This window comes from Chiroxiphia lanceolata, chromosome 2 (assembly GCF_009829145.1).
Source record: "Chiroxiphia lanceolata isolate bChiLan1 chromosome 2, bChiLan1.pri, whole genome shotgun sequence".
In the NCBI taxonomy this organism is placed as follows: domain Eukaryota; kingdom Metazoa; phylum Chordata; class Aves; order Passeriformes; family Pipridae; genus Chiroxiphia; species Chiroxiphia lanceolata.
The window spans coordinates 3,116,097-3,137,409 of record NC_045638.1 but is presented as its reverse complement, the minus strand read 5'-3'; the positions used below and the strand labels follow the sequence as shown (position 1 = coordinate 3,137,409).

Sequence of the window (21,313 nt, the reverse complement as noted above, 5' to 3'; positions counted from 1 at the left end):
TAGAGGAAAGGCTGAATTCCCCACCTCCCAAGGGCAGGTGCTGACTGTATCTTCCTTGTGGTTGTTATTCATCCCTGTGGCTGACAGAGCAGTTCCAGGGCTTTACACAAGGCACATTTCATATGGAATATGAATATATTTTATTTTTAAACTGAAAACCATCAGCATTTAAATTTTCTTTTATATATATACATTAAGGGGGTAAAATTAGTAGAAACACTGCATAGAAAAAACCTGATATATATATATAAAAAATGTAATTTTAGTATCTAAGATTTTCAAGAAGTCTTCTCAACTTTCCAAGGGCTGGTTACTTTTTTTAAAGCACATGTGTGAGAATTATAATTGCATTACTTCCCTAGCCATGGTAGTGCTGAGCAGTCAACTGAGTCGCTTGGGAATGGGATAAAATATCTGCCACATCCTTTTGTCGTATGTTGGACAGATGTTGATCCAAACTATACATAATTTTCCCTCTTTTGCCTTCAAACAATAGCAAAACCCTTCTGGGAAGACACGTGTGTTCTGACCACTGGTGGGCTCACGGTGACGTTGCTGCTTGCAAGGATTTCCAATGGAATTTCCGAGCTGGGGAAAGCAAGAGGATCTGGGTTAAACACGTTTTGAGGGGCAGATCCTGAAAAGCACTTTCAGCAGTCTGGGTCTTGGAGGGTCTCTTGGTTCTCTAGACTGAAAATTAATTGGAAGCAAATGAAGCATCACAAGCTGACTTAGAGTCCAGAGGAGGCCACTAAATTTATCCCAGGGGTGGAGCACCTCTACTATGGAGACAGGGCAAGAGATTTGGGATTGTTCAGTCTAGAGAAGGCTCCAGGGAGACCTTGGGGAACTTTCCAGTGCCTAAAGGAGCTACAAGAAAGTTGAAAAGGGACTTTCCTATAGGGCCTGGAGTGACAGGACAAGGGGGAATGGCCTTGAGCTGAAGGAGGGCGGGGTTAGATTGGATATTAGGAAGAAATTCTTGGCTATGAGGGTGGAGAGGCCCTGGCACAGGTTGCCTAGAGAAGCTGTGGCTGCCCCTGGATCCCTGGAAGTGCCCAAGGCCAGGTTGGACGGGGTTTGGAGCAACCTGGTCTAGTGGGAGGTGTCCCTGCCCTTGGCAGGGGGTGGGACTGGATGATCTTTAAGGTCCCTTCCAACCCAAACCATTCCATGGTTCTAGGATTCTGTTATTCTGTGATTCTGTGACTTTCTGCTTGTTTAGTAAGCCCACAGTACAGTTTCAGGAGTTAAATGGTAGGACTAAAAGAAAGCTTGTCAGTAATGAAGTATCACTAAAAAACCCCAAACCCAGCTAACACCCTCCTTCCCTTGCCAAGCAGCCCCTTTACATTTCCAGGTATTCCCCATGGCTGTGTTCTTTGTTTTGATTTTCGTAACAATTTTTCTCTCCCTGATGAAACACGTTGTAGACATTAAATTAAGGGACAAATATGTCTTGTGTCTGCCAGAAAGAAAACTGTGATGCAATTAAAATGCCATTAGGGAACCCCCCGTGGGACGTTAAACCTGAAGGCTCTATTCAGAAGGCAGAGCCAAAATTAAAGAGGTGTCTGGTTGCAGATCCTCTACAGGTTTCCATTCCCTGACTACAGTGCCATGGAGACTGGGCTGGTCGGGAGCTGAAAGGTTTTTCCAGTCGTGTGTGTGGTATTAAGAACCGTGGCTTTGGCAAATGCTCCTTTTCTGGGAGCCACACGTGGAAAAGTGTGACATTGAGTGGCATAAAGCGATGGCAGAGGAGATGGGAAGCTGTCCAAGCCTTGGACTGCTTGGACAACGGCAACTAATAATAGTTTTCCCTCAGAAAATTCGCGTTGGGTGCAGCTCTGTGTTTGCTGAGTCGCCTGTGAGGTGTTTGGAAGGAGAAACGCAACCACCAGGCCGAGCAAGCTCATGGACAAGCCTCCATTCCATGTTGGTCTCTGAGAGTAAATCATTAGTGTTTGTAGTTTTGGAGACATAAATATATGGTCCACTGAGTGAAGGAATCAGCAGAGTCACTGGGTCACTGAGTTTTCCAGGGGCAGCCCAACCCTGGCGCTCAAGTCCTGTTTTTCCACTTCATTCAAGGTGATTCTTTGCTAACAGCATTAATAGGGATTGGAATAATAATAGAAGCACACCTTTCCTCTCTGTCTAGGAATTCTCCTGATGACTGCAGTGTGGCAAAAGGAGGGAAGATGGTCAGTGGCTCAGACAGTGTTGGGATGAACTACGGAAACTACATGGAAGAGAAGCACGTTCCACCCCCAAACATGACCACCAACGAACGAAGAGTCATTGTGCCAGCAGGTTAGACCCCCTGCTTGAAAATTTCAAGCTGGAAAAAATTGCATTTCCCTGAAATTTGCTAAGATTATTTAAGGAGATTTGAACAAAAGTGGCAATCAGGAAGAAAAGAGCAGTAATTTCCCAGGGTTAGTGAGAGAATGAGATGAGAAGTATTTCAGCAAAGCCACCTCCTCAACCTATTCTTATCAATTCACCAGCAGGACTGGCTGATGACAGACACTCAGATCTTATCTGACTTCTCCAGCTCCTTTTGGAGGATTTCACCCTAAAGTGGGCAAAAGAACCACTTGCATTTCCTGGACCATGGACTAGCTGGGTGCAGCCTGTGTGGGAGAAAGGATCACTGTAGCACATGAAATCCAAATACCAAACCACCCTAAGCACATGAAAAGCACAATCCACCAGAGCATCCAAAGCCTTTTATCTGGGTTGTCTCCCCTGAGTTTGGGCAGTGTAAAACATTTTAATAAGCAAACTGACAACTCCACTGCAATGTAAGAGCCCAGTTGAGAAATTCCTGGTTAGCCTTGGCAGGCTTGGCTGTGGGATCCAGCAGTTAATGGGCCAAGAAGGCACATCCACTTCTTGCCCTCCAGACAAACCTCTGCTGGAAGACTGGTTTGCAAAACAATTAGCAGACTCATTTCCAAAATCAGAGGCATACGTGGGTGTTGATAAACCACTGGATGCACACTGGATAAACACAACACCTGCAAGCAGGAGGGAATGTTTTGCTGCTGGTTCCTCCCCAGCAGAGATGTGCCTATCTGAAATATTGCTGCCTCTGCTCTGTTGCTTAACATTCTTACAGTTTTTCAGTTGCTAAGACGTGCAAGAGTACTGACTGTGGCCAATTTTGCAAGCTGTGATTATTTCAGTTATTTGTCAAGATAGGTGTGGACAAATCTGTTGCAGTGTCCTCTGCAATGGTATTGTCAATTCTGTCCTGAAGACAGAAGAGTGATACACTTAGTAATGAGTGTCCTGCCAACTGGAAGGAGACCACACTGAAATATGTGACATTTAAATATTCTTCTAAGATATTTATCTTCCTGGTGTTTGGCATTTTTTAGTCTTTTAGCAACCCTTAGCTCAGCAAGGTATTTTTTTCTTAGTGTGTTCCTGGAGGTGTGTTTCAAGGTGGATTTGAGTGACATTTAAGGAATGTCACAGTCACTATCTTGAGGCCACTGGAAGAAATTAATGGGTAAAAATCAGTAGGTTTTGATTACTGCATAGGCAGTGTGCAGTTCATGTGGCAACATTCACAAATGAAAAAGAAAAAGTCGTATTTCAGCTGTGGCAACTTTCTTATTCTAATTATCATAAATAAGAATTTAAAAATTATGGGCGTAATCAAAATGTTTTGATAAACCTCCTGGTGTTTGGTTGCTTACTTCAAACCAAACTGAAGTAGTTGTCAGAGTTCTCTGCTGTAGGTGAGGCCAATCCCATCCACACCCCAGATTTACCACCAGATTTGCATCCTCTAGTTTGCTACACATTTTATACCAGATGGAGGCATTCTTTTAAGTGTTTTTTGCTGAAATGCAGAGAACAGAGAAGCCCAAGACTTAAAATGCTGAGAGAAGTATTAGAAAAAGGGAGGTACAAAGGGATGAAGGATTAGGAATGAGCAACAGCATGAGAGTCTCTCGGTATTCCCTGTGGAAAGAGGTCTTTACCTCTTTCAGACCAACCTGAATGGTCAAAAGAGAGGGAATGGCACTGAAGTTAAGCCACAGAAAAGCTATTTAAGTTATCATCAAAGTCCCAACCCTTCTGCAGACTTCCATGTCATGGACAGCAGCCAATCGATCTCCATGTGCTCCATTCTCAGTCTTCAGGATGTCACAGAATCGCTGAGTCTTTTAGGTGGGAAGGCAGAAACTCTTGAAGAATTTGTTTCCCCTTGGCTTTAATACTTTTCTCTGCACAAAGTATATACTGTTCATGGTAGGAGATGGCTCCTGTTGTGGGGAGGTTCACTAAAGGTCCTGAGGGACCTTCATGGTGTTGGGTCCTTACTGAAGAGCAGCGAAAAGTAAAATGGAAGAGAAATGGAAAAGGAGGAGTTTAGAGGGGGAAAAAGAGTTAAAATTAAGGATTCATTAAAAAACATTTTGCTGCAAATCTGGACTGGTTTTTGGTTTGTTTTTTTTTTTTTCCCCAGATGGTTTTGCCAATACTACAGGTATTAAGCAAAAACCCAGGCAGGTGTAGCAATGTACTCCAGTACAACACAGCATCCAGGAAAGAAAATGTGGAATGTTTTAATATTAGTTATGATATTACCCTAGTTTATGAAATAACTGGTCAAATCTGTGAGTGCTTACTAAGCCTACACCCAAGAAAGTGTAGATCTGACATGAGTGGAAATTTCACTTGAATAAAGACACAGATTCAACACGGAGCTTTGAAAATTGTTCAGCTACGAGTTGCAGAGCTGTTGGTGGGTAGAAACCTCTGTTAATCTGTGGGTAAAACTTATGAGACAGAAGAACTAAATGAGAGGAGGAACTCATTCAGCAGCAGAGCTTTTGTTAACACTCAGCTCACAGCTCTTCCCTATCAGTTTCCCACAGACAGTTATTCTCCCTTGAGACTGGAATGGGCAGAGGAGTTACGACCTTCCAGGTGTGGACATCTTGTTCCAGAACAATCTGTTAATCAGTGGATAAAACTAATGGCATGGGAGAAATAAATAAATAAATGAGAGAATGAGCTCAGGGATTGTTGGTAACACTCAGAGCTCACAGCTCTTCCCTAACAGTTTTCCACAGGCAGTTATTCACTCTTGCACTCAACACGCCAAATTAATTCCTCGTGCACCTCCAGCAGTCAACAAACAGGGGATTAAGGTGTCTCCAGTTTGTCTGTGCCTACATTTATTTTGCACTGGTCCAGTGCATCAACACTCACCCTTCTCTCCCTGATTTTTGTGGTTTGTGCCACCCCCAGATCCCACGTTATGGAGCACAGACCACGTGCGCCAGTGGCTGGAGTGGGCGGTGAAGGAGTACGGGCTCCCGGACGTGGACATCTTGTTGTTCCAGAACATCGATGGGAAGGAGCTCTGCAAAATGACCAAAGATGACTTCCAGAGGCTCACCCCAAGCTACAATGCAGACATCCTCCTGTCACACCTACACTACCTCAGAGAGAGTAAGCCAGTTCTCCGTCACCGCGGTAGAGCCTGCGGTCGGTCTGTGGCTGATGCCAGTCTTAGATTTCGTGGTGTGGATAACTTTGTGGATGACTTAACTGGGTTTGCAGATGTTGCTGTTCCTAAGAACACAGTAGGGAACATGATCCAAGGCCTTTTGAGTTTGATGGAAAGATTCCCATTAATTTCAGTTGGCTGTCGCTCATGTCCATCGAAGGAAAGAGTCAGGGAATCTTTCTGCGTATCCATCTCAGAGGAAAATCAAGCTGAAATTCAGCATATTCATCAGCATCATGTAGGAAGAAAATCATATGGGATTCAGTGCTAATGTTTTTTCTGGTCACATACTCATTTCTTTCCATTTTAATGATGAGGATGCTAAACAAGAGCATAAATATTGATTCATGAAGCGAATTCCAGGCATGATTTGAAGGACTGGCAGCAGTTTGCTGCCCTCTGAATAGGATCAGGGAGATTTAACTGAATTGAATTAAAATTCTGTAAATTCATGGGAAAAAAAGGAACAGTCCCTGGAGTCCAAATGCAAATTGATTGTGGTGCTTGGTTAGCATTTCAAAGGGAAAGAAGGGATGAGGGTTTTCACCTAAGCTTGAGGAAAATTTTAAGAAGTTAAAATGAAGATGGTTTTTAGAATAAAAAACAACAACCAGCATTGCAACACCAGTGCGGTGCAGTCTTCTCCACACGCACACTGCCAGGAAACCAGCTCAGAAATACTGTGCATTCATAATGTGGAATAAATTGAATAAATGAATGCCCTGGTTTAAGCTGTAGCAAACACCCCTCCCTCCAAAGTGCAGGTTGGAACTCTGGACAGACTCGCATTCAGACAATCCTGTCAGGGGAAAAAAAATATGGTTTAAAAAAAAGATAATTCACAGATTTTTTTTTTTACGTTTTGGTGTTGCTTTTTGTTTTGTTTTGTAGCTCCTCTTCCACATTTGACTTCAGATGATGTTGATAAGGCCTTACAAAACTCTCCACGGTTAATGCATGCTAGAAACACAGGTAATGCTGGCACTGCTCCCATTGCTATAGGGCATCTTGGAAAAGCACAGGATTCCTCTTTATGGGTTGCTTGCTAAAAAAAATGGAAGTGGTAAATCCAGGAGGGAGACAAGTGGATCCTCTCCTCGCTGTCTGTGTGAGTTTTATGCGCAGACACACGGAGAACAGGTGGGATCACACAGGGCCAGATGGCACAAAAATGGTCTTGCTGGTGATTTCTTGTGTCCTGCAAGAGAAGGGGGTCCCTCACTCACGATAAACTGCAGGTTTGGGGCCTTTTATCCTTTTATGTGAGGACTTTTTTTTCTCATTCTGTCTCATTGTACTGTCAGATCTACTCCACAGGTCCCTAGCAACCTGTTGGAGCTCAAAAGTGCTTCAGCACTTGCCTGAGTGCTTTGGGCTCTGGTGAATGGGGATGTCTCCTTCCATGGAGCAAATATTGTAGTAATCAATACAGTTGCTATTTAGGCAGTCTGCTTATCTCATTTTCTAGCTATGTGAGCTGGAAATTCCACTAAGTTTGGTGTTGTAATCTCCACTAAGTATGATCCGGATGTAAAACAATTTTTGTGGATATTCACCTTTCTGTTGATTTGGCCCAGAAAACTGTTGAGTTTAGGTAGGAGAATGACACTTGCCTCAAAAGCATCTGTCTTTCAGGATGTGGCTTAAAATATTTATGAGAATAATTCAGAATACATTTTACCTTTAACAGTTGTGCAACAGAGGATGGCATGGAATTGTACATACAGTATGTTGTACATGCTGACTAAAGATGTTTGGAATATTGCATGATCATGCCTGAGGGTATTAGTTACCTACAGTGACCAGAAATAACAATCCTTTATGAGAAATGAAAAAGATAATACAGAGGATAATGCAAAAGAAAAAGAAAACAAGACTTGGATTTCAGTGCTTCTTTTATATTTTATTTAGTTTTTCACTTTGAGTGAGTTTTCCAGCAAAATTCACCGGATTAAAGATCTCTCTCTGAGAGCAGAGGTTTGCCACCAGCCACAGTGGCAAACACAAAGTCCTACTGTGGGTTGTAATCCTGCTGCAAACCCCACCAAAGGCAACAAAAAAGCAAATTCCATTTATTTTGATGTGGTTTGGAGTAAGCCTGAAGTCCTTTTTAAAAATAGATGGACTTTTCCATCTCTGGCTTTTGAGATTCTAATTTGCCAAACAGCTTCCATATACAGAGATATCCAAGTGTTGTTCAGCAGTTCTCTGTGTTACCTTTTTCTATATATGTGCACTGACAATGATAGTTGGACATTCATTTCACCAAAATAAGATTGTCTGCATCTCTGTCCTTGGGAGTGGGAATAACACCATGCTGATCATCAGCACAGGGAAATTAGCTGATCGATTTTCAGTGAATAAAAAAAGTTAGAAAGAAATGATTCTTGAAGTCAACAGTAATTACACAATTCCTTATGACCCTTTTCAGGTTCCTGGAGAGGGTCATGAGGAGCCCATTGGGGTAGTTGGAGCAATTTCAGTGCCTGAGATATGTGAGGGACTATTTTCTACATCAAGTTCAACATTTTTAATTTTTCCACTCTATGAGTATAATGAAATTTCTGGGGGCCTGGCCCAAAAGTCCCTGTTTGAAAATGTGAGCCTGTTTGGGGAATGGCAAAGAAGTTTTATTTCAGAACGTACAAAGCCCAGGTGGAGGTGGTTGTGGTGAAGAGAGGAAGGATTTCCTGAACTTTACTGCCCTTCCTTAAAACAGATTTTTGCAGAGTTTTATCCAGTTATTTGAATGGATTTATACAGGTGTAAAGACTTTAAGAATGAACTTTTATGTATAACAGTCCTAACAGAGAAATTAGTTATTCATAGTCTTTATTCAGACACAGGAGGGAAAATGTCAGTGGGTTTAGGGGCTGTGGAAATGAATCTTTAGGTGTTATTTCATCTTCTCTCTCTTTAGGAGGTGCCACTTTTATTTTTCCAAATACATCAGTTTATCCAGAAGCAACACAAAGAATTACAACCAGGCCAGGTATGAACAATGACCACCTTTTGTATGCTGTGTTGTTACTCTTTTCATCTCTTGAAGTATCTCATTCTTTTTCTCCTTTAACTCTCTTTTTTCATAAATATTGGGCTGTATTTTGAATACACACACATATATTATATATACCTGTATTATATATGTGTGTTTACATAATTGTGTAGAGTGAGTTGATTAAATAGAGCAGTTTAATAAGTCCGTTTCTTCCACATATCTCTGCTTTTAGACAACTTTATTTACTGTCTAAAGCACCAGAGAATGAGGAAAACTGAGTTCTGTTCAGGTTTTCTGCTGCATTGTCCCAGCCCAATCACTTTTCACTGTGCTTAAGTTCTGTGTTTGTAAAATGAGACAAAATTTCCCTCTTCTATAATCCTATTTGAAGCATATTGGGTAAAAACGCTCTAAAACTGCAGGATGCATGTTTCTCCTGCTATCTGCTTTTTATTTATGTTTGAGGCAGGCAAACCCCAAAACATCTGATTGGGAGTTTAAGAGACTTCAATAAGAAAAATCAAGACATAAGAAAGTACTTCTTGCTCAAATGTTTAAAGCCCATGAGAGTTTGTTGTGGATGTGCTGGTCGTGAAAAGCTAAAGGGAATAATTAAAGAACGTGAGGACGTGGATAGGAAGCTCAGATTTTTCTTTATATTACCAATTCACCACAAGAAATTCTGGAAAAATGCCTAATCTGGACGTTTGCTTTACTAATAATGAGTGCAAAGTACTATGAGACATCAAGAGGAGTTGCAGCAAAATATTAAAGTTAAAGGAAATCCATTACTGAGCCAGAGACATAAACCCAAGTGTTCTGAAGGGACATGCACTTGAATTGACTAAGCTCTTGTGAAAAGATACATTTTTGCCTTAAAACCAGGGGGGTTTGGATAGCAAATATTTTATCTATTCTCTAGGGTGTAATCAAGATGATGCATACAAGAAACTATTTTATATACAGTTTTATACTTGTATATATGCATGTCTGTAGATTTGTTAATTGATAATTAAAAAAGATTAAGATAAGATAAAGAAACCACTGCCAGGCCATTATGGGTTCAAATCCACCCCGCTCAGGTTGTTGGAGAACAAGCTTTTCTGCTGCATTTATTTGTCTACAGGAGTGAATAAAAAGGCTTTGGGGTGACTTAATTGTGGACTTCCAGTGCCTGAAGGGAACCTGCAAGGAAGATGGAGAGAGAGATTTCCAAGGGCCTGGAGTGGCAGGACAAGGAGGAATGGTTTCAAACTGACAGAGGGCAGGGTTAGATGGGATATTAGAAAGAAATTCTTCCCTGTGAGGGTGGGGAGGCCCTGGGACAGGTTGCCCAGAGAAGCTGTGACTGCCCCTGGATCCCTGGAAGTGTCCAAGGCCAGGTTGGATGGGGCTTGGAGCAACCTGGGCTAGTGGAAAGTGTCCCTGCCCATGGCAGGGGGGTGGAGCTGGATGATCTTTAAGGTCCCTTCCAACCCAATATTTCTATAATTCTATAATTTTGCCATTACCTAAAAGCAGAGATTCCTCTAAAGGATCCCTGTGCAGGCACCCAGGAAGCTCATTAGAGAGAAATGACTTGGCCATATGTTAACAGCTGAAAATACAAGTTGATAAATAAAGTCACAAGTTATTTGCATATCTTGCTGACTCCAAATTAGCCCTCTTCACTCATGAAAGAACAACTCAACGTAGTCATCTCTGTTTCTGGCACAGTGACAGCCACTGCTCTAGTGAAAAAAAAGGGAACAAATGAAGAAACACGGTGGAGGATCATGTGGGAAATCTGACTGTGCCATAAAATAAACCAGCAGTGTGGCCTTGCATGGAAAGCTGGTGAATCATCCCTTATCAAAAAGGCTATTTGCAGAATTAGAAAGGGAAAGCCATGGGAATGTGGAAAAACTTCTGAGCATGTTGAGAGATAGAAATGTTTGTTCAAATCAAGGCCTGGGGTTGAGGGAACACGATATAATTGTCTAAATAAGGAATGTCCCAGGGTACCTGCTTTGGCTCAGTGTTAGAAGAAAGAATATTCCAAAAAAATCAGATATTTTCATGAAATGTTAAAGCAATAACACAGGTTATAGGAGCACCCAGGAGCTTTGAGTGGCACAGGGGAATGTTGACATGATTATGATTAAGAAGACAAAGGATAGTTATAGAAACAATTATCAACTATGCCATGTAAATCCTGAGGCCCAAAACTCTCAGGAGTTCCCAAGGGACATGAACATATAACGTAAGACCAGAGGGACCTGGGTGTCCTGCAGGAAATAGGCTAGAATAATTCTATTTTATGGTATTTTCCACTACACATGAACAAAAACTGGACTTCTTATCCCACGAGAAGTTCTATGATTTCAATATTTGTTTCATTCTGGCATGGATGGAAAAATAAAATACTATTTTGTTATGAAGGAAAAGGTGGTAAACCACATATCAGACATGGTGAACTCCTTAATTTCAGCTTTTTTATCTAACCGGTGTTTAAAATGACACATAAAACAAAAAGCTTTACTCCAGCATCTTTCTGTTTTTACACAATTACCTGTGGGAATTGCAGTTTGGATACATGGTGTCTCTGTTCTTCTGTGCAGAGCAGTGTATCCTAACTGCATGTTTTCTAAAAAAAAACTATCCTGTGATCTTGGAAGCATTATTTTATTTTATCTTTTCCAATTGCGAGCGGGCAGACATCCTCGAAGTCAGAATTATTGCGCAGAAGGAAAAAAGCTTTTTGCAGAAATTCAGTTTTCTTTCAAGAAACTGTTTTGTTGGCTTATCCTGTGGCTTTCCTTCTGGTTAAATGTCACATTTCGACCAGACTGCAAAGAAGCTTTTCCATAACAAAGCACTGTTCGTGTGAGAGCAACAGCAGGCCCTGGGGACAATCACTTGATGATATGAAAAAGGTCAAAAATGAGGAGGGGGGAATAAATAATGCCCAGTGGGAGTTAGCCAGATTCTAGGCTGCAGTTCTGGAGAAAGCAATTAAGCATTGTCATTGTTAAAGCACCACAATAGAAAATGGGAAATGAGCAGGGCTTACCATGAGCTGCAGTCAAAAAAAGGAGAATTTCTTCAGTCACCTTTACAACAGAACATGAAGTTTCAGAAAATAATTAGTACCAGGAGGCCTGTTGGGAGCTCAGTGAGACCTGGTGTGGGTTTGTCTACATGTCTCACCAGACAGGAGCATTCCCAGAAAAGATCTTTCCAGGATAAGCACACGTTGTACTGATATCTCATGGACAAGAACAGATCTTCTTATCTAGAGCAGCAACGTGTTTATCAAGGCATGGCACTGAACTAAGAGTGAAGTTGGAATTTTGCACTATTTCAAGAAGGGCTGATAACTGGATTCTTCTTCCCATGGGGAGGGTGTAGTAAACAACAAAAAAAATCATCTTATGGTGTGTTGAGTTAAAAGGCAAAACATTTTTCTCACGGTACTAAATTTGTACCAAATGTATTTCGAGGCTGCAAATGGCACCAGGTACAGGCACGTGGCATCACAGAGTCCCCTCAGGGCACAGGGTCTAAGAATTTGGAGACCCAAGAATAAGATAAAGAGAAGAGAAAGAGGGGAAAAGAGAGGAGAAAGAGGGAAGAGGAGGGAAGGTTTGGGAAGGGAAGGTTTGGGAAGGTTTGGGAAGGTTTGGGAAGGTTTGAGAAGGGAAGGTTTGGGAAGGTTTGGGAAGGGAAGGTTTGGGAAGGGAAGGGGAAAAGGGAAGGGGAAAAGGGAAGGGGAAAAGGGAAGGGGAAAAGGGAAGGGGAAAGGGAAGGAGAGGTGTTGCACAGTGTCTTTCTGGACAGGGAATGGAAGAGCTGGAGGGAAAAAATATGAGAAGTCTCTGATTAAGATGTTAATAGAATAGCAATGGTGATCTCAACCTGGTCAGGACATCTGCACTGTACAATGATTCACCTGCACACCAGTACAGTGCAATTGTACAGTTCATGTTATTTCTGAAGGACAAGGCTGTGGAATAGTTCTCAAGAAATCAGGGATACAAGATCAGTACTTTTGAAAATGCAAAAGCAAAGGTTTGAGGTGTGAGTTTCTGGGAGGTGACAGTGCTGGGAGTGCCAGGCTGCACCTTTTAGCCAAACAGATTAATAAATTGAAGGTGTTTTGCTTGGGAATTTCACATTGCACTTTATTTCCATTCAGTATTTCTGCTCACAGTGCTTGGAAATGGGCAGATACATCTGCCTTGCACAGAGCCAGTCTGTGGCTATTTCTTTGCTTCCCAACTGGTTTCATTTCCAAACATAAATTCCAAAATAAAGCAGTGATAAGAACCAAGACATCCACACCAACTTAGTTCCACCGGGTGGGCACTGCTGCCTTCCTGAGGTCCTGGGCAGGCTACTTAAGTCTCAGATTTTGGCAGCAATTTTAACTGATGTCTTAAAATCAGCCATGGAAAAGCACAGGAAACTGCAAAGATTTCAAAGGGTAAAGCAAACATTTGAATTTACTACATTTGCTTTATGAAGAAAGCTTTTGTGGTTTAGTTTCGTCATTTTTTTTACATTCCAAAGCATTTAAGTAGAATAGAAGTAATGAGCAACTGAAAGAAGGGCAAATTAAATTAAGTTAAGGAACTTGTCCCAAGAAGCAGAAGGGAATAAATCAACCAAAGCCCATCTTCTTAAAAGGAAATAGTTAGATGCTGAAATTGGGAGGGAATTTTATGCACAAAATCAGCTCTGACCTCTTGGGGGACTTTTCCTGCAAAACTCTAACACAGATTATTCATTATGTCAGTGTTTGTCGTTCCTTGTTGTCCTGGGCTGAGGAAGAGGACTGAAGGGAGTACTCTGAGCCTTTGGAAGTGATGAACTCTGTATATCCTCTAAATATTATTTGTAGCAGCTATTTCAGTGCAGTTTGGACTTCTAAGAAGAACAGGCACCTCTAAAGAGCAATGCAGATAGCAATGTGGTGCTGTTATTTTTAGAGACAATAAAGATGATAAAGGTTTAAACAAGGAATATCCTTCCTGGTTCAGTGATTTTTCAAATCCAGAGCCCCCTAGAAACATGCCCTTTATGGACATAAGCACTTTGTGCCATATCTGCATGAATAAGTGTCTTTTTCCTCCACAGATTTGCCTTATGAGCAAGCCAGGAGATCAGCATGGACGAGTCACACCCACCCCAGTCCTCAGTCAAAAGGTAAAAAGCATCTGCACATCTGGGGCAACCTGGATTAGACTCCAGAATGAACTGTCAGGAGCTCAGCACTCAGCTCTGAAGGGTTTTTACCTGTGCATTGGCTGGAAATCCTGTTAGCAGTGTATGGGCAGTACTGGGTGGTGTCACTGGGCAGCCACAGCCTTCCCTAAAGTCCTGAAGTCCACAAAGTCCATGAAGTCCATCACCATTTAGTCTTGTAAAGCTTAAATCCTTTTGTGTCCATCATGGAGAGGTGAGCAGCAGGAGTTCCCGGCCTCTCATAGGTCTGGTGACCTACTTCCTACCTGGAAAAATAACTACATGGAGTTTCTTTTCCCTTTTCAGCTACTCAGCCATCATCCTCAACAGTTCCCAAAACAGAAGACCAGCGTCCTCAGTTAGGTGGGTGTCATTTTGTTTGAACTGTGCCTGGGTGTGGTGGGTTTGTTGAACGTGATGAGAAGGAAAGCTCTCACCTGCATCTTCTGGTTCAGACCACTAATGAGATCCCCAGGTGGTGGCCACTAAAACCCCAGATGTGTATGAGTTGGTTCTACAGCTGGATCTGAGATGAAGGTTCCCTTGGCCCCTAAAAGTTTCTTTTAGTGGTGCTTAAAGGCAGTGACAACCTTGCAGGGTGAAAATGCTGCTAAAAAAAGTCCCTGTGCACAGTTTAGCCACAAAGGTGGAAGGTAAGGATGTCAAAAGACCCCAGGAGTTGAAATGCCAGCAGCTGGAAAATGTGCATGAGCAAAGGAATGAAAATAGCTTACAGTAAACAGAAACCTATTTGAATTTGGCTCCTGGAATACAACAGGAATATCAGAGGGATTCTCAGTCTATTGGGAAACTGAGGAGAAAGTAGAAGTTTATGAGTTTGTAGACTGGTGGTTTGAAAAATGGGTGCCTTTTGTGTTTTCAAAGCAGCAAATCCCTGCAGTAGGACCTAATCCCTTAGTATGTTTTGCACAGGTAGCTGGAAAGCACTACAGAGATTTCGAGTCTGTTATGGCTTTTGTTAAAAGCAAAAGGTTAGGAGGAGGAAATAAAAGAGATTTAGAGGATATTCTTAGCTCTGAAGACTCTGAGCCAGTTTTTATCACATGGATTTCAAATCATTATTCTGGTTTTTGTTATAGCTAAATAAGACTGTGCACATGACTACATCTCATTAGCTCGTGCACACGTTGCCTGGGAAGGATTACACTGATTTTTTTGCCCGAACATTGTTTTATCTAACCTGGCCTTCCAACCACGAGAGTCATTCTAGAAATGCACTGATGATTTATGTAAATCCTTAGGACCATTTAATGGCTGTGTGTGAGCTGCACAGATTATTTAGATGTATAAGGAATGTAACCTGATTGTCCTCCCGGCTGTAAAACCGGCGGCTGTTCAGGAGCAGCCGCCCAGAGCCGAGGCAGTCCCAGGGACAGGGATGGCAGTGAGGGGCTCCAGGCTTTTGTGCTGCTGTCACAGCTTTCTCTTTTTCCTGTCCTACTTCAGGATAAACTAAGTTTTCATTCCCAGAGGGAATTCCTCGAGGAAAATATTGAGGTGCTACGGGCATTGTGTGGCCTTCACGGGCTCTTGTGGAAACCCCAGTTGAGTTCCCCTGTGTGGGATCCCTCACTGGACTCCAGTGACAAAGAAGAATCATGGAATCATTTAGATTGGAAAAGATCTCCAAGACCATTGAATCCAGCATGTGCCCCATCCCCACCTTATCCCCCGACCCAGAGCATTGAGTGCCATGTCCAGCCCTTCCTTGGACACCTCCAGGGATGGGGACTCCACCACCTCCCTGGGCAGCCCCTTCCAATGCCTGACAATCCTTTCCATGAAGAAATTCCTCCTGCTGACCCAGCCACATTTCCAGGGTCCAGCCATGCCACTCTCAACCCTCTCCTGGAACCCCTTTTGACACAGAAAGAGCAGCCCACAAATGTGGCCTCACAAGAAAAGAGGCCACTGTCCTATTTGGAGGTGGCTCTCACCCCATTCCCTGCTGTGCCTGTGGGCCCTGGCATCCTGAATATAGACTGGTACACACTGATACACTCGAAAAGGCAAATGTATGTCCTTGCACACGGGGTTTGAACAGAACACATGCAAATATTGTGATGCAGAGAGAGGAACTGCTTAGGTGTTGGACCTGCTGTCCCATCAGGCAGCACACACTGTCCAATGCAAGGTTAAAAAATGTTTAAAATGCTAAAAATGTTACATGATTTTAAATCTTGCTTTCACAATTTTGTAGATCCTTATCAGATACTTGGACCGACCAGCAGCCGACTTGCAAATCCAGGTGAGAAGGGGTTTTTGCTGATTTAGGAGGAATTCTCTTCATTCTTAGTGTCCCCACTTGAGCTTTCAGACCACACCTGGGAGGTGATGTGGTTGATTTTACCACTCTTCAGTGTGACTCAGTGGGAGCTGATGTTACCCAGTGGGTTGCAGAAATTAGGCTTCTGAGTTACACAAGGGTTGGACTGAGGTCACAGACTGAAACAGAAACTCATGTACCTTAATTTGGGTGTCTGGATGTCAGCTGGGTGTCTGATTTCCCATGATATTCACTGGAGATACACTTAATATAGGTCTCTGTAGAGAGCTGTTCAAATCATCTTGGAGTAATAGTTACACTCAGTCAGCTGAGTACCTCATTAGAGGTATTTGAGCTTCTCATATCAACAGGAATCATGGAATCATTAAGGTTGGAAAAGACCTCCAAGACCATTGAGTCCAGCCTTTGAAGCTGGAGTTCACTTCAGTTGCCTAAACATCGGGATTTTATTAAGATACCCCATCTGGCCTCCAGTTACCCCTCCAGAAGGGAATGAGTCTCTTACCAATCTGCATCATATGTGTCCCAGATCCTGTTAACCCACAGCACAGTCCCATACTGGCCTTGACAAATACAAAATTTTGGGATGAGTAACCCAAGCCAGCAGAAATAGATAGGAAAAAAACCCCAGAAAAGCATAACGTATTTGTAAAGAATAACTGGGTTAAACACTTCCAAAATGTTCTCCCACTTGAAGAAGGCAAGGAGGTGAATCATGGATGGGGACTTGTAGCATAGAATAGTCATAGAACCATTTAGGTTGGAAAAGACCTCTAAGATCATCGAGTCCAACTTTTGACCATAATGTTTTCACTAAAGACGAGGGACTTTCTGGGTAAATTATTAGCTTTGGTTGGGAATTGTGTGGATTTCACTGGAGCTGCCCCGAGTCAGCAGGACACTCTGTGGCTGTACAGAACCATAATCAGCATCATAATCTGCCACAAAGGATTGACACTGTGTGTTCCACTTCCTATTTCCCTTCTTGAACAGTCACATAGCACAGAATTTCTCATTCCATGTTCTCCTCAACCCCCGGTGACAGCGTTTCTTTTTACAACAATCGTGCGGCTTTTCAGGGCCTCAAATCGCCAAAATACTGATCCCTTTCCTTTCACTTTATCCCAAGTGACATCAAGCCCAGTTCTAGATTAGCTGACTTTCTAAACAGCTTTGTGTGGCAGAGGAAAGTAATTAAGTAAGTGTTAAGAACACGATTTTCCAAATGGCCTGGGGGCGGTGGGTTTCCAGATAACACTGGTCTTAACTGGGAATAGGGGTCTACGTCCCTTTAATTTGTCCATAAATCATGGCTTTTTAAACTTTTATCAAGTGTCCATTTGGTAGACTTCATTACTGTGGATGACACTAACACGATCTGGATTGGGATGCTTTTTTAACATTTGGATATGGAATTCCTACACGCCATCGTTCCCGTGCTTTACCACATTTTGTGTGTTTATAAATCGGTGGAATTACTCTCTCATTAAAAGGAAATTGACAGCAACCATTTATTTTCATAGGACCATATATTACATTTGGAAGGCAAGTGTTTATGTTAGAACATGTGTTGGATTGCTTATTCAAAAAATTTGTGTTTTGTCCGGTGCTGAACTGTTTATTGATTTTCAAAGGCTAATCCCCTTGTTATGTTTCGTGCATTAAATCTTGCATGCCTTGCTCATACCACGGATTCTTCTGTTTGTTTGTTTATCTAACGCATGTTAATGGAACAGAAGAAATTCATTAAGGACAGTTTGGATAAATATAATTGAAACAAAGATGGGTTTCAGTTGCACTGAAGTATAAACTGCCAATGGATTTCAGATGCTACTCTAGCTTGATATTGTAATGGCTACTATGAGCTCTCTAAAGAAAAGTTTGTTTATTGTACCCATAAAGCTGGTTTGGGGGGATAAAATAAAAAGAAACCAAACCAATTCCTGGTTAGGGATGAACTTAGAATTAGCACATCCAGGCTGGTTGGCAAATTCTGCTGACACTGTGCTTGTGAAACAGATTGCCCTGCAAGCTGCTTTGGCTCGATTTTGCATCATTTCAGTGCTGCTTTGTTAAGAAACGCTAAGCTTTTAACAGTATCAGTGGCAAGGCCCTTTGAAACCTACTTTCAATTGTCTAAAACAGTCAAATTTTGTCGCTCTGGCTCAATTTTGTGAAGTTTACAACAGATTGATTATTTTGATTTCGAGATTAAATTGTCAGAGAGCGAGAAAAATGCGACGGCAGCATTTTGAGTCTTTACCTAAAATTTAACTCAAACTCATTTAATGAAGCAGAATGACGACAAGAAATATATTTTGTGGACCTTTTCACTGTTCTTGCAAGTGTTTTGCCCTATGGTTGTATGCAGTGCAACAGCAAGCTAATAAGTTTCCGTTCTGCATTTCCCCAAACGCTGCAAATGGGTGATATGGTTTGGCACCAGCTCAGCTCTCTCTAAACTTCTCCATTTTGTGGGGGCTCATTCCATAGCAGGGAACATTTAGTTGCAACATAATGCTGTGAGAACAAGCGAAAATGTTACGCAAGTGAAAGCTGTTTGTCCTGAACTTTAGAGATTAGTTTCCTAAATGAGCGCTGGATTATTTCCCCATCAATTGTCTGCGCTGAGTGACATTAGGTAACAATTAAACCTCCGTCTAATGGCATTCTGCCACTCACATGAGGGAAAACATGACACATAACAATTATCCCTGCTCTTTAGGATTTCGTGAGGCAGTCCTGGGAGAAGGGGGGAATGGTTAAGGGTAAGAATTAGGAACCAACATTGCAACATTTCCTAGTAGGGTCCTCTGTGAGAGACAGAAGAATTGATGTCTTGCCATTGTTCGTCGCCAGCCCTGACATTTCTGCTTTATTTCTCGGCGCAGGGAGCGGGCAGATCCAGCTATGGCAGTTCCTGCTGGAGCTCCTCTCGGACAGCTCCAACTCCAACTGCATCACCTGGGAGGGCACCAACGGGGAGTTCAAGATGACGGACCCCGACGAGGTCGCCCGGCGCTGGGGCGAGCGGAAGAGCAAACCCAACATGAACTATGACAAACTCAGCCGCGCCCTCCGCTACTACTACGACAAAAACATCATGACCAAGGTCCACGGCAAGCGCTACGCCTACAAATTCGACTTCCATGGCATCGCCCAGGCCCTCCAGCCTCACCCCCCGGAGTCCTCCATGTACAAATACCCGTCAGACCTCCCCTACATGAGCTCCTACCACGCGCACCCTCAGAAGATGAACTTTGTAGCTCCCCACCCTCCCGCTTTACCCGTGACATCGTCGAGCTTTTTCGCCGCCCCGACTCCCTACTGGAATTCGCCAACTGGAGGCATCTACCCCAACACCAGGCTGCCAGCTGCTCATATGCCTTCTCATCTTGGCACCTACTACTAAGCGTGGGGTGGGGTGGGGGAAAAGAAACGCCAGAAAAAACAAAGACACTTCTCGCTGGGATAAAGGAATCGCAGTGAACTCTGTGGGAGTACACAAATTCAAAGTGCCTAAAGAGACAAGGGGAGGTTTGGCTGGGAAAAAACCATGTTAAAAATAGATGTCAAAAAGACTCTTTGTAGTAGGGTTTTAAAGGAAATATCCAAGAAGTATTAAGATACTAAAATGTAATGTATATGGGCATCGACTCTGCGGACCAAACAACAATAGACTATTGTAGGTGAAAGCATGAAATGATAAGGAAAACCTACGGAAGCTGGTGGTCTTAAAAAGTTGATAAGCTTATGTGTAAAGTTTGATACCTTGCTAGTGCAAAACTGGGACTATACTACAGCAATATAAGGATAAGTCTATAGTGACCTAACATACAATATATGGATCATTAAAAAAGAGGAGGGAAAAGGAAAAAAAAAAAAAGGAAAAAAACCACACCTGTCTGTATTTAAAAAATAGAAACATATCAACAAAAGAGACTGGTTAGTGTGGAAGCTGATTTGGAAAATAGCAGCATTGTTTTGCTTAAAAGCAAATGAGTTCCATTCATTGGAGGGAATCAGCTACTCAAACTGTGAAGACAACCCAAACTTTCAGATTCCTTGACAGTATTGCAGGAACCCTGAGCCAAACATTGGAAATGAGAATGTGCTGAAGGGCGAGTGTATGATTGTAACTCACAGGCCTGTACCTGACAGAGGAAGCAGGAAGGAGAAGGAGAGGGATGAAGGTGGTGAGAATGGGAGAAAAGAAACTTCTTCACCAGCAGAGACTGAAAAGACTGAAAAACTCAATAGCGTTGGGGACTGTGAAGAAACACTTGTTTGGACTTGTGAAACGTATTGCTCAGTATTATACCATTCCCAGTATTTCAGGTGGAACAGACTTGATTTCCTAGTAACAAAAAAAAAAAAAAAGGCAGGAAAAGGGAAAAGCAGAAGAATTCAGAAATCAGAACACGCATCTCTCTCTCTCTTTTTTTTTTTTTTGGTAAAAAAAAGAAGCAAAACTGGAATTGTGTCTGATATTTAAAAGTTACCAGTTAGAACCTCATCACTGCTAAGGGAGTTTTGTTTTCTAGTGGTTAAAGCAAGAGACAAAACCAAGATCAGAAATCATCTAAGTATTTTTGTGAGGCGGGCACCAGTTTTTCTTATCGAGTCGCGAACGCTGTGCGTTTGTCAGAGTGAAGTATACAAGTCAATGTTATTTTTTTTTTTCCTTTTTATATAATTATTATATAACTTATGCATTTATACACTACGAGTTGATCTCGGCCAACCAAAGACACACACACACACACACACACACACAAACACACACACAAAAAAACCAAAAAGAGGGACAATCGAATAAAAACCAAACTATCGTGGCCTTGAATTTTAACTCTGTATGCTTTAATGTTTACATTATGAACATTATTAGTACTTAGAATGCAGAATGTATGTAATAAAATAAGCTTGGCCTAGCATGGCAATTCAGACTGACACTGTGGTTTGCATTTGTATTTGCATTTTTAGTGCCTGGCGCCCTCATCAGATCTGCTGCTCAAAATAAACCAGGCATTTTGGTTTGGGGAATCTGGCAGTCTTGGAAACGTAGGACCAAACAACCAGAGTTCAAAGTGGGCACATGCTTTTCTTCTTTTCCAGAAAGTTCTGCCAAAACTCTTGCAACCCTTCTTTAACAGTGCCTTGCCATTCCTGTCCTGAGCTTCTTTTGCCCAGGGATTGCAAACACACCCAGTTCTTTGACAGCTCCATGGCCAAGGTGGAAAGT

At 42.3% G+C, this 21,313-nt stretch overlaps 1 protein-coding gene across 7 annotated transcripts in view; it reads left to right on the top strand.

Annotated features, from left to right (window-relative positions):
* The window catches only part of ERG (ETS transcription factor ERG), a 106,801-nt gene extending 85,780 nt beyond the window's left edge, over positions 1 to 21,021 (top strand). For 5 of the 7 annotated variants that reach the window (XM_032678194.1, XM_032678201.1, XM_032678195.1 and 2 more), the window contains exons 3-10: positions 2,165 to 2,316; positions 5,278 to 5,481; positions 6,431 to 6,511; positions 8,460 to 8,531; positions 13,656 to 13,724; positions 14,070 to 14,126; positions 15,985 to 16,032; positions 18,963 to 21,021. In XM_032678194.1, coding sequence (XP_032534085.1) covers positions 2,165 to 2,316; positions 5,278 to 5,481; positions 6,431 to 6,511; positions 8,460 to 8,531; positions 13,656 to 13,724; positions 14,070 to 14,126; positions 15,985 to 16,032; positions 18,963 to 19,483 — 1,204 coding nt within the window. In that variant the 3' untranslated portion in view covers positions 19,484 to 21,021. The remainder of the gene's footprint in view (positions 1 to 2,164; positions 2,317 to 5,277; positions 5,482 to 6,430; positions 6,512 to 8,459; positions 8,532 to 13,655; positions 13,725 to 14,069; positions 14,127 to 15,984; positions 16,033 to 18,962) is intronic. The other 2 variants (XM_032678196.1, XM_032678198.1) reach the window with 1 other exon arrangement.
* Positions 21,022 to 21,313: the final 292 nt, after the last annotated feature.